At 40.0% G+C, this 13,165-nt stretch overlaps 2 protein-coding genes across 2 annotated transcripts in view; one reads left to right on the top strand and one right to left on the bottom strand.

Moving 5' to 3' along the window:
* The window catches only part of LOC116384954 (uncharacterized), a 4,354-nt gene extending 1,983 nt beyond the window's left edge, over positions 1-2,371 (top strand). The window contains exons 3-6 of the mRNA XM_031850050.1: positions 327-434; positions 600-707; positions 924-1,052; positions 1,133-2,371. Coding sequence (XP_031705910.1) covers positions 327-434; positions 600-707; positions 924-1,052; positions 1,133-1,410 — 623 coding nt within the window. The 3' untranslated portion in view covers positions 1,411-2,371. The remainder of the gene's footprint in view (positions 1-326; positions 435-599; positions 708-923; positions 1,053-1,132) is intronic.
* Positions 1-13,165, bottom strand: part of cntnap2a (contactin associated protein 2a) — a 283,733-nt gene that overhangs the window by 118,452 nt on the left and 152,116 nt on the right. The window contains exons 8-9 of the mRNA XM_031850036.1: positions 11,771-11,914; positions 10,295-10,556 (exon numbers count right to left, since the gene is read on the bottom strand). Of these exons, the coding sequence (XP_031705896.1) occupies positions 10,295-10,556; positions 11,771-11,914 (406 nt within the window). The remainder of the gene's footprint in view (positions 1-10,294; positions 10,557-11,770; positions 11,915-13,165) is intronic.

Below are 13,165 nucleotides of genomic sequence, written 5' to 3'. Positions count from 1 at the left end.
ATCAGTGGCAGTAGATGATGACAAACCAGAAATGTATTTTTAAGAAGTAGTCATGGAATGGTACTTTAAAACTGCCTTGCTTAAAATAACTTCATCCTCAGTCTCTATGGTATTTCAGCAATGAACAGACTGTCAGCCACTGAAAACAATGTGACAGCGGTTACAGAGGAGCTGGAAGCGACTAAGACTGAACAGCAGCTCCTGAAGACAAAACTGGAAGAGGCTGAGAGACTGATTTCTGGTAGGTAATTACCAAAATTGCAGACTTGGTGATTCTAGAAAATCTTGAAAGAGCAGTGACAAATGATTGGCTTCCGTGCTTCTAGGTCAATCAGCAGTAATGGGAGCCCTGGCTTCCAGAATGGCAACCCGTGAAGGGGAGGCGCAGAACCAGAAGATGGTGGTGAATGCTCTCAGGGAAGCGCTGGATAATTGTAAGATGAATTTCTTGGATTTACTGCTTACACTTTTCCCGGGAAAAACAAACAAATCCTACAACACCAGACACCACAGACACTAGGGAATCAGAAAAGTCAATAACGGTTTCGTGGACTGGGTATGAGTGGAATATGATGTTATATTGGCTTCCGTGCTTCTAGGTCAATCAGCAGAACTGACAGCTCTGGTTTCCAGAGTGACAACCTGTGAGGGGAAGGCGCAGAACATGAAGAAGAAGGGGAACACTCTCGAGGAAGAGCTGGTTAATTGTAAGACTGAACCACAAGTCATCAGGAAACAATTGGATGAGATGGAAAGGACAATTGCAGATATTTTGATAAGAAACAGACTACTTTTAAACAATAACTTGTATGGCTTTCCCTTGAAACTAACCAATAGTTTATGTTATCGCTATCTAGAAAAATAACCAAACTTGGCATCAAATTACTGTCCCTTAGTTAAATGCTTCCATCCTGTGTTTACAGGCGCTCCAAAACTGGCTTTCTCTGCTGGCTTGACCAGTTCAGGACATATTGGACCATTCACTACTGAAACTCCACTCATCTACGGTCGAGTCTTCACAAATATTGGCGGGGCTTACAACCTCACTACAGGTATGCACTACCGCAAGCTTCTTAATGAAGCCTTTAAGAGAAAGACAGAGCTGACCTCTCTTGATTCTCTACTGTTGCAGGCATCTTCACAGCACCTGTCAAGGGAGTCTACTATTTCAGATGCACTGCCTTCAACAACAAGAAAGGAGAGTGGATGGCAGTGAATTTATACCATAATAGTCAGATCATTTTGCATAATTCAGAGATAGCTAATGGTCATACCACCATTGCAAATGCAATACTTTTACAGCTGGAACAGGGAAGTGTGGTCTATATGTGTCTCCAAAAAAACTGTGGGCTTTATGATGATTCTACGACCTGGAACACCTTCAGTGGTTTTCTGCTGTTCCCTCTGTGACTTTCAGATATAATTTGATCTTCACAAAGGCCTTTAGGATTTGCACTTTCCAATTGTCTTTACACTGCATTTCCTTCATACTTTGTGAATATTGTCCTTGGTACCTCAATTAGATAAAGTCAAACGGAGACCGAAGTTGACTCTTGTATTCTAAAATCACTTAGCAAAAACTGTCAACTAATGTGCATGATCACATGACGTAAATAATGTACTGTAATTTAAAAGACAAGAGAAAGTTAAAGAACCTCAACGCGGAACTGATTTTCCTTGCAAATTTTGCAGCAGTCAATGCGGCACACTGAACAATGAACTTGAATTTATTAATTAATTAACTTATCATAACATCCAAGTTCACTTATTGTTTGTCTTGTAAATTCGATTTTGGGACTTCAAAGCCCCAGAGGCTCCGTCAGCACGTGAAACTTCACAGTCTCTCAGACTTGGCTCTACTCTCTGTGAAACTGCCATGCATAAGAATGTCACAAATACAGTATTTGCATGCTTTACCCAGTAATGCTGCTGCCTTTGTCAACTCAAGCCATAGGAGGATTTATGGGAATATTTTTTATTGATAGCATGGTTAAAAAAAAAAAAACAACACATTTTTATCTCAATGCAATACAAGGAAACATAAGACTGTTCCTCTCTTAAAAAGCACCTCTTTCTTTAACAGGTAAAATAATTGGGTATAGTCACAGGCTAACATTAGTGGTATAAATCCAAAGGAAAGAGCCTAGAATTCTTAGTTGGAGATGGTCCTGTGAGCTGCAGGAACAATGGGAAGATGGAACCATGTATTCAAATATTTATAACACAATGGTATGTTGTATTATCTATGCATTACAGATGTTAAATATTTACTACTAAGTAAAGTCAATATTGTCCTCAACCTGTATTAATGAAATTGTTTGTAATGATAAAGGCAACAAATTTAACTGCACCTTATCACGGCCTACGTGTGAGTGAGAAATAACGTCTGTGTACTGCACACATGCAAAAACACAGTATTGACACACAGTGTACATTGCACCTGCTACCATGGTAACAACAGATATGACTTCAACACTTACATACTTCTTCACACAGTGAAGTCCAAAGTACACCAACAGAGTGAAAATCCAAAATTGTAACAGTGTTTGACCTAACTGACCAGTTTGACTGATACATCAACAGCACCTGGTGTCCTGTAGACTGTTATCAGAGCAGTCTACAGATTGGGTCTTTTAGAGAATAACTTGAGCATCAGAAGTTTTCCATTACTCACACTATTACATTCACTGCTGTCATTGCGGCAGACTAAGACACATGTCTAGGTAGGAAAGTCTAGTAAAGCATGAAGTGTTTGAGCGAATACACAAACAGACAAGTGGGCAGGCCAGCACCACCATCCCTGACATCTCGGCTGAGCCGAAGGAGTGGAGAAACATGGTAATAGAACAGAGGGTGGAGCTGACTGTCACCAAGCCTCAGCTTCAATGCCAGAGAGACAAAGTGGCTGATGTAAGAACACAGGTAAAAAAAAAAAAAAAAAAAGAAGATACATCTAATAATAGAGCTGGCTTTACACAGTCATTCTGTCACTTTAAAAGACGGCTATGTCATAGTCAGTCATTTTGCTTTTCATTTAACATGTTTTAGACCATGGTCTGGGTGAATCCTCGAATCTGGCTGTAGTGTGTCCATTATTTCCTGATAATAGACACTAAGTAGTTCCAGTTATACAGTCTGTAAGCCATTCTAAATGAATGTGTTGGCTACATTAAATGAAAAAAATAAACAAACAATAATTGCATATCGTATTTACAACAACGAGTGTAATCCTTAAGTGCCTCATCCTCTGAACTTACTGATATATATATATATATATATAAATACTTGTCTCTCACATCCATTTCGCTATTCAACTCGGTACCTCAGGCTGCGGCCGAGAGTACACATGACCTCTCATTTGTTCCAGAAAATATTGATATTGAATTGGGGACAATAAAATGGCTTGATAGCTAGCTAGCCTTGCTGTTAAAACATACTGTCAAATTATATTTACAGTTTATTAAACGTACACAATATTCTGAGCCGAAGGGTTCTATGAGCTCATAGTTTCTAATAGTCCTAAAGTCATGGACATTAAGCTCATTGCTTAATATTTACCTATAATACAGGGTGTGAGGGCCAAGCGAGGATCAGTGGTATTACGAAGTTAGAAAGCCTAGAACATGAAAGAACAACCCCCTTCCTGCTTACTCTTCCTTCCTGCAGTATTAGTACACATATTTTATTGACAAAAAGTCACTGACAAAGCTCTGCTAATTTGGTGATATAAATATTTAATTTCCTATAAATTCTTCGCAATACAAGTTCCCCATTCTTTCTGCTGCTTACTCTTCCTTCCTGCAGAATTAGTAGAACTGTTTTAATAAGTACTAGCTGCTAACAACGCTCTGCTAATTCTTTCATAAACACGTTTGATTTGCTCTAAATGATTCACAGTAAAAGTCCTCCCTTATTTTGTCTTTTAAAAGCTTTCATTTTGAAGCAGCAAAAGGAAATGTGGTTTTATCAGCAGTAACTTAAGAGTCAGTTAGATGCTCAGACAGCATCTCAGCTGTGCTCGGGCCCCGATTTTCCTTTTTTCTTCCCGCATGCTGTCAAATCTGTAGGAATGTGCTCACATGCTGTCCACACCTCATTTAAATCTCAACTCAAGGTGAGCCAGGCCACTTCGGCATGTGTTCTGGTTGATGGGATCACAATGCCAGCAAGAACTGATCTCTGAGCACACAGACTTGACAGTCAAAGCGTCGGATGGCAAAAGTCACATTGAAAAGACAAGTGCAACCAAGACCTATGTCACTGCAGGTGTTTTGCTCAGGACCCAAGGAAGCACCGTTTTGAGTGTTAAGTTATTTGGATGAGCGGTTCTCGAGAAAAGTGCGAGCAGTAACGCCAAAGGCCAAGAAACCGGCCCCTTCCGAACAGCCCTGTTTGTAATGGGCAATGCACTAGTTTCTATTGATTTTAGCTCATATTTGCCACAAGGGATCAATGCACAGGCAGTAGCATCAGACTGATCCAACGTTGAGAGAGAGGGAGAGGGAGAGCTGGAGACAGCTAAATATTTACAATTTCTTTTACTGTATGAAGCAAGACATCATTGTTTCATCTCCCTGCCAACATGTGGCATGTTGAACACCACATAGTGCAAGAAATCCTTGTTAGACTGTCCAGTGTGGATATCAATTCTGAAACATTACCGCCCAACTTTGTGCTATACTTTCCGATCTCTTCCCACCTTCATTCATCCTTACTGCTCCTCTTTTCTACTCCTCTTTTCCCATAATTTCCCTCTCCTCTCCCTTCCAACTGTTTCTATTACAAGTTGATCTTGTATGCATGGTATAAATTAATCCATTCATTTGTCTGCTTTTTAAAAAATTGAATTCAGTGTCTTCTGTCGTTCATGAATTTATCCTCGCTCCCATCTCCTCCACTCCTAAATAATCCTTCCTTCAAGGTAATTTGAAGAGCTTTGCACATCTTAACGGATGGTAATATGCCAACCACACAAAGCCTGAGAATATACAACATATTAAGCTGTGCCTACACACAGAAACACAAACGCACACAGGCACGGGAACACACACTCGGGGGGGGGGGGTGAATGAAACGATATAACATTATAATTGGGGGTGGATGTAGTATGTTTTCCCCACAAATCTGTACCTCTGGCCTTTCTATTATTGTAATGCCATGAGGCCTCCTATCCAGACTGTGCAAGCAACTTTGTGTGTGTGTGACTGATCATTTTGCATTTTTAAGGAAACTGATGAAATGATGAAATGATGATTATTTCTAGCTAGACTTGATGTGTGTAATGTGTGAATGCATCCATGAAAGAACACACAAACATATTTCTGCTTTAGAGGTGGCTGAATCAAACAGTTTGTGCTGCCTGTTCCTTTGTCTTATTTTACAATGAGCCTTGTCTCTCATTGAGTATTACTCTGTGGAGTGACACATTTCCCTGGTGGTGTCAAATAGGCTGATTAACACAAATAATGACGAAAATAATTCATGGAAAAGATGCAAAACAGATCGAGAGCAAGAGAGCAAAGCAGATGAACGTTTTTCCTCCGGAGCATATACCTCTTTTTTAATACTTTTAGAGAAGGGACAGACATAATAGAGAGGGGGAAATAAATTAAAAAAAACAGCATGACACCTCTTATAGCCGAAATACTACATGCAGTCGAGCCCGGAATTTACCCAGACAGTGCTAGCCACTAAACCGCCGTGCAGCCCTTACCTAATTCAGATATGTGCAAATAGGACAGGAGCGCCATTCGCTCGGCAGCCCAGTTAGGCCTTGTTTTCACCCTTTGTGGGTGCTTTGAGAGCTACACAGCTTCTTTTTGTCGTATTTGTGCAAGTTTAGCAGCCGCAAAAGCCTCCAGCAATCTTTTTGTGAATTTCCCCATCAGTTACTTTTCACTGTCTAAAAGCAAACAGGGAAGTGCCAAGAGCTAAATCCTTTTTTCATGTTTTCTTGAAGCTATACTAACATATTTAATTAATCAAGATTAATTATCACCACTTAAAGCTTTTGTCTCCTTTGACAACCAAACCAACGTTTAAAAACTTATTCCTTCACTTTGTTGCACGAGAACCTCCTAAATGAGAGTTCTCTGTTTCTGCAAAAACACTGGAGACAGTGGAGTGTTGTTTCCATGGATACAGTGCTTGTGCCCAATTATTTGATAATCAATCAAGAGAGCGATCAAAGGATAGCATCTTCTGAACACAAAGTAAAATACCAGCACTCACCAGATATCTGTATCAGGTACAGAAGCAGCATTTTTCATTGGCTTTGGTTTAATTGGTCATTTCATGGGAGGAAATGTGGAAAACATGTTTTTGCACATGAAAACAGGCTTAAGTCCCGTTGAATGGCCATCAAGGCAAAGTTTTCCAGCCCCACTCTAACGAAGCTGTATTCTAACACATCAGTGATGCGAAGATAAGTGTAGAGAAGAGAGTTAATGGCTAAGTAAAAGCAAAGTGATGGGAAAATTTGATCACAGCCCCAGCAGGAATTTCAACTAAGTACTCTCTATTAAAGCACATGCAGCACACACACACACACACACACACACACACACACACCGTTAAGGAGACACCCACAGTCTAATCTAGAATGTTCTCTCAAAGGCCCAATTCTCCCTTTAGTTTCATCTTCTGTCTCTCTGCTTCAGAGTCAGAAGGGGATGAAATGATAGAGGTTTTCTCACAGTAGAGAGGAGCGTGTTTCTGCAGGTCACAAACAGCCTCGGGGCGCGCTCTCTCTCTCTCTCTCTCTCTCTCTCACACACACACACACACACAAAACCACACATCCATGGACTCACGCACACATTATGCATGTGTGTGTATGCATAACAGCTCCGAGATCTACTGTACCGGCCGCTCCATCTCCATTCAGGGTAAAAAATCAACTTTAATGACCTGGGACCCACCGTGGACAGAATGAGGTTATGAAGAGGTATTCAGGTGATTTTTAAAACATCAGAGACATTAAGCTTTTATTCACCACCTCCCATCCTTCATCCACCCTCCCTTTTTATTCTGCACCTGCAGATTCCCTTGGGTTTTGCAGAAAACTAAGGCTAATCCTCATAATACAGTCAAGTATTATGAGGTTGATGAATTATCACTTTGGTCCAGACCTAAATATCACCCTCTTACAATACATACCCATGAAATGCCAACACACACAAAAGTAGATTACAGTGCAAACACATCTATAAGCCAGGATTTATTCTACTGGATAATGTGTTCGCACACAGTTGTCTAGCATTGCTGACACACCAAGAGCAAAAACAGAGCGACATGAGCATCTTAATACTCACCACCTGTGTGAAGTGCCTAACATTAATTTGCATTTTGCCTTACTTTGATCCGCCAACTTCTGAGAAAAACAAAATATATTGGTTTGTTAAATGTTTGTCTCTTAATTAGGCTCTCAGTGATTCCAGCTCTCTGCTATTTTGTATGAAGCAGAGAATCAAAAATGCAATGAGAGCTGCAAACTAAGAAGCTCATTCTTGGTAGAAATTGCTTGATTTGATTGCAACTCCTTCACTTTAAAAGCAAGTCATTTGATTCTGTATACACATGAGAAAAACAAATTATTGTTAATGAAACTTATAATACTACAAAGGTCATTAAGGGTCAAAACAAAAAAAAGCTACATATGGTTCTGTCATTAATGTATCCATCTTAAGCTAATATGGTTTATTTTAAGCCAATGTGGCATTGTTTTATTAGAAAGTAGGTTAGAAAATGTATACTTGGCTCACCTGTATTTACATCACATTCACACTGTGGTCAATGTCAGGTGCATGTGATGTGAGAGTTAGGTTCACCTAATCACGTGGCTTCTTAAAGGCAGGTAGGAGTTTCTTAAGAAACAGTGTATAGACCCAGACAAAAACAATCCCTCTTAATCGTCCCTTATTGTCCTTGTCGCCAGGAAAACATGTTGGCAATATACATTTCTGCAAACCACGAATACGTTAAATATTTCGTAGTATATGGAGCGATTGTTATTGAGGGCTAGGTGGTATTAAAGTTACGTGGTGTAATATCAAGTATAGTAGTACTTACTGTACTACTGTAATAGTAAGTGAGGAAGTCCTCTGAGGACGGGCGGGAGCATTGGTGGCGGTTGTTATTTATATATGCTACTTATGGTTGTTATGTTACAGTGTTACGTTATTATTTTAAGACAAACCATGCTCTTTTTTTAAAAGAACCAAAAAAAAGCTACAACAAGGGAGGCGCCCAAAAAAACTAAAATATCGTTCGGCAAAATGCCAAGCGCTCAAAGCTCATTTCAAAACAAGAGTGAATCTAGGGTTGGCTTTCACCTGCAGGCAAGCACCGTAACCTAACCGCCGTCAGAGGGCGTGCGCTTTGAATGTTGTGTTTACAAACCACAACCAACCAATCCTACTCATTCTTCCTTTAAAAATGTTCTCTGTAGACGGATAACAAATCAGACAAAAATCAAATACTGATCCATTATTGAGACAAAGTGAATCCTGGTGAGGCCTCCTGAGTGGTTGGTGCCCCAGTGTGCTCGAAAAAAAAAAGTCTTTATGCATTGGCACGAGGACGGGGGAGCTGTGGGCTGCAGATCAGTGGAGTAAGTCTGTGTGGTTTTACCTTCCAGCAGATGCCTGATTATACGTATGAATAAGCTGTCGCTAAATAGCATCATAAGCAATCTATCCCCACTGGGAGAAGAAAACTGGATTGTGTAGTCTCTGTAAGGAGCTCTCTTTTCTCTCTCTCACTCTCCCTCTTAGTGTGTGCACATCTGCACGTCTCTCCCCAGTATATTTGCCATTAAGAGGGACTAAGCATTTCATTACAAGTCTACTGAGCTCCCACTGTGTCATTGAAGCCAGAAGCCAGTGTGGCTTTATTTCTGAGAGATACTAATAACAGAATCAAAGGAGGGAGCGTGTGTTTGTGTGTCTGTATATTCTAGTAATGCTGATGTAATTTTAGGCTCAAGCCCAATTAGCCTAGAGGGTAACTCTGTAATAAACCCTTACCCCTGGGCATAATGGCCTATTAAAGCAGCAGTGGACAGAATAAATGAATGCGTCTAAGGACAGAGAGAGAGAGGGACAGAGAAAGAAGGAGAGGCCGGAGGTATATGAGGAATGGGAGGGTAAGAGAGGTGGTAGACTAAGAGGGACAGAGGAAGCTTTGATGATAGATATGTTCACAAGTCTAACTTCATGTACAACAGTTAAAGAGGATCCATCTGCGTACATCATTTGCTCTTCTGCCGGGTCTCCACAACTCAAACTTTCAGACATTCAACGACCTAGGTGAGAGCAACATTGCAGCAGTAAAGGAGGGCTTCGACTGTGTGGCGATACTCTTTGATATCTGATTTTAAAAATGATGAGGAGGTCAAGATGATAAGCAAGTCAGTAGACCCTATACAGTAACCAGGAGGAGGCTGATATAAGATTAGTTCACGCAACACACCTTGAACAGTCCCATTCTTGTGTTATCATCTAATGCAATGCAATAGCGTTACTTGTTTTTCTTGTCTACAATGCAAGTAAAGGGATGTTTGAAACATCCCTCTCAATTCTGTGATTGTGTACCTGCATGTGCAGACAATTTCAGAGTGCCCAAACATGACATATTTTGACACCAAATATAATATGGATGAGAGACATGCAGCAAACAAAAGATGGAAAAAGCAGGAAAAAGAAATAGACCATGGAACGTTTTGTGTTTGTGTGGGTGTTATATATCCATACTAAAAAGTTTATTTGGCCAGTGCAAATTATTACTTTTGCATCCAGAACATTTATTCACCCCAAAGTGTTTATGTTAAAGTGGAGTTATTGGTCAAAATGGAGGGTAAAATTATGCCCAGGACCAAAAAGCAGAATTTCAGCATCCATTTCCAGCAATTTTCCAAATGAGGAAATTGTCTTAAGCTGCACCAAACACACTAAACACCAGGCAGATACACATATGCAAGAAGTCAGTTTAGCTGTTTGTTCAAAAATTCCGACATTGCACTTTATCCAACCCTAAACTTTGTGCATGAAATGTCAATGAAAAAGCATAAATTCTTCGTATTTCCATAGGTTTGTGGTTATGATATACTTTGACATACTTCAAAAAAAAAAATACAACTACAGGCATCATTACATGCTAATAATTCCTGAATAATTTTGTTTCCTTGGCTAAATCTTAAGACTGAAGATAAATGAACTACTACACTAAACAGCTTGTAGTTTAAATTGTGTGGTGTGTGTTTATCGCTTATTGTTGCAAACGTTGACAAACTCACCTGATGATAAGTCTACCCGGTTGTTTCTGGTCGCCTTCGTAACATTGATATGAACTGCAACCTTGCTTTCCTCGAGGGAGATCTCCAGCGTGCCATCATCAAGATTACTGAAGAAGAGGAGCCCATCAGGGTTCCACGTACGAAACTGGAAGCTCACAGATATTGTGTTGTGATTGGCTCGACCCGGCAGCTGCAGGAAGCTGGTGGCATTAAAAAACACCGGGAAGGTGTGTGTCTCCACACAGGAGAAGGACAGGTTACGCTGTCAAGACAGATTTTGAGAGAGAGACACCAACAAAGTGAGATAATAGGACGCTATCAACTGGTCTTCAAAGAGTAAAGTCAAACACAAAGCTAATCTCTTGAGTGTGGACTTGTATGTGAAGTTGTTTGAATGTTTGAAATGCCCCAACACAGGAAATCATGTATTTATTCACCAGGCTTTTGTTGCTTTGAATCTCGCTTCCGCATGTTTACCTTCAGATGTTCTTGACTGAAGCTAGATTCAAAGACTGATGTTGCTTGTACACATTACAAAAAAATGTCTCTTTTTGGCCCATGCTGTCTTTGAAACCAGGGTTGAACAGTAACCCGGGTGATGTTTGTGTGCTTGATGAAAACAAACATTATTGTGGATTTCAGGCACTAATTTCCAGTGAGCTTCTCCAACCTTGTGCTCTTAATCAAATCATTCGCTAATGCACAATATTGAGCTGCCTTACCAACTATAGACGATTCCTGATTGCCTCTGCCTGTGCGTGTGTGCGTTTTTGATATTTGAGAGCAAATCTGTTTTGATTAGAAATGAACGGCTGTGTGAATCATCAGAGAGAATTAGAGGTGCTGCTTTAACGAACTTGATTAGTGCCTCCATGTGTTCAATCAGAAGATCGAAGAAGATACACTTGGTGTCCACTGTTGAGGAAGAACAGGAAAAGGGGAGAGACGAGAGCTCTGAAACAAGCTCTTGAAACAGTAACTTATTTTAAGGATGGCAATACACACATCGAGACTACGTCTAGGAGTCATCCCGGTTTCTGTGCGTTTGATGGGGAAAAGAGAGGGATTTAATATGCTCCTCATTCAGTTGAGATTAGTGAAAACAAACTGTTCCAAAGTCATTTCAGCCACATTATCAAGAGAGAGCACAGAGACAGGAGGCAAACACATGGAGGGGCCACTGATGGGTCAGTTGTGTCTTATTAATTATGAATCTGTTGAACTTTTTTGGTCCGGTGAATAAATTGCCCTCTCACTCAGGTCAAATACAGAGCTAGTGTGACAATAATGATCATGTTCGGTTTTCAGCTGCCTTTATATGCATGTTACTTCAATCTCTTTAGATTTACATGTTTGCAATTGAGTTGTATTTTGTTTCTATATATATATATATATATATATATATATATATATATATATATATATGTGTGTATATGAGAGTGTCTGTGTGTGTGTGTGCATGCACATTTCACTTACAAAGCTAGAGGTGTCTAGCTTCTTTCGACGGGCCAAGTCTGTAATGTTGTCTCCATTGTAGTTGATGCTCTCCATGCAGCCTTTAAAGTTCTTCCTTCCTCCTCCCACTGGCTTCCCACTGTATGGCATCCCCCCAAAACTCAACTAGAGAAGAACAGAGTGCAAAGAGATGGATAGAGAAAAAAACAGGTAATTAAATCATCTATATTGGCTTCATTACTTAGCTATTCCCCCTGCAAACAGGAATTACAAAAAAAACATACAAATGTCTAATGCAAGAAAAAAAGTATCAAATGGACTGATATGAAAAGCCGTAATAGTCAGATGGAGGTTATTAGAGGTCCAGTTTTGGATATTGTTGGGTGTTTATGTGTGGATGAATGATCAAGAACAACATGAAGCCTTAGCAGGAAGTGTAGCCTTCACTAATCACTTCTGACAACAAAAACGATAATAAGGTCATTTTGAAAAAGATTAAATCTGTGTTTTTGAAAATGTGATGTCATAGAAATATGCCTATGACAAATATTGTAGCGCCACCTTTAGGTCTATTGTGTGAACGAATGCAGACATGGATGGATCAGGCCTGAGACACAGTCATTCCTTTGAATTTATATTTCGGAAAAGTAGTGTCAGCTCCAAATAAAATCCCAATATTTGTTCTGCACTACAAGTGCAATACTGACAAATCTAATCAAATCTTAGTATACTCTTGACATACACATTATATAATACATTATATATTTATATAATTTGACTGCTGGAGCAGTGAGAGAAAGCGTTACCGGAAGAAGACAGAAGTTTGTGAGGAACAGATGCAATAAGAGCAGAACCGAGGCGAGGAGATGGAGGCTAATAAACTGGCATCTGGTGGGAAGCGCTGAAGGACACAGAACTGATGAAAATGTAAACTGCGTTTCATATTTTTCGACAGTAGAACATGTGTTTATTTTTTCTTTCAGACATAGCTCTGAGGGTTATTAAGAAGATGGAGGGAGGAGTGCAATTACCAGTAGATATGTGTCTGTCAAACTGTATGTATGTGTGAGTGTATGTGTGTGTGTGCATGTATGCTTGTCTGTGTCTGTAGTGACGCTCCAGTAGTCTTAGTAATTACTGTCAAGCGTAGACACAAATGCATCCGGATATTTAGTCTACAGGCTGAAAGGGGGCAGAAAATGTACAGACGTGCACACACATACACAAAGGCACATATGCACACATAGAAAATGGAGTGTGTGGGCTATATGGAATACAGAGGTACACTCTGACAAAAAGCTGGTCACAATTGTGCTATAACAGAAGAAAGACTCGGTCAGGCAATAACACTGCAAAGACCCACTCACCACATACACACACACACACACACACACACACACACACACACACACACAC

Source organism: Anarrhichthys ocellatus, unplaced genomic scaffold (genome assembly GCF_004355925.1).
Source record: "Anarrhichthys ocellatus isolate YVR2014 unplaced genomic scaffold, GSC_Weel_1.0 scaffold10, whole genome shotgun sequence".
Lineage (NCBI taxonomy): Eukaryota > Metazoa > Chordata > Actinopteri > Perciformes > Anarhichadidae > Anarrhichthys > Anarrhichthys ocellatus.
The sequence above is the reverse complement of the archived record's forward strand: the minus strand, read 5'-3'. Positions and strand labels throughout refer to the sequence as shown.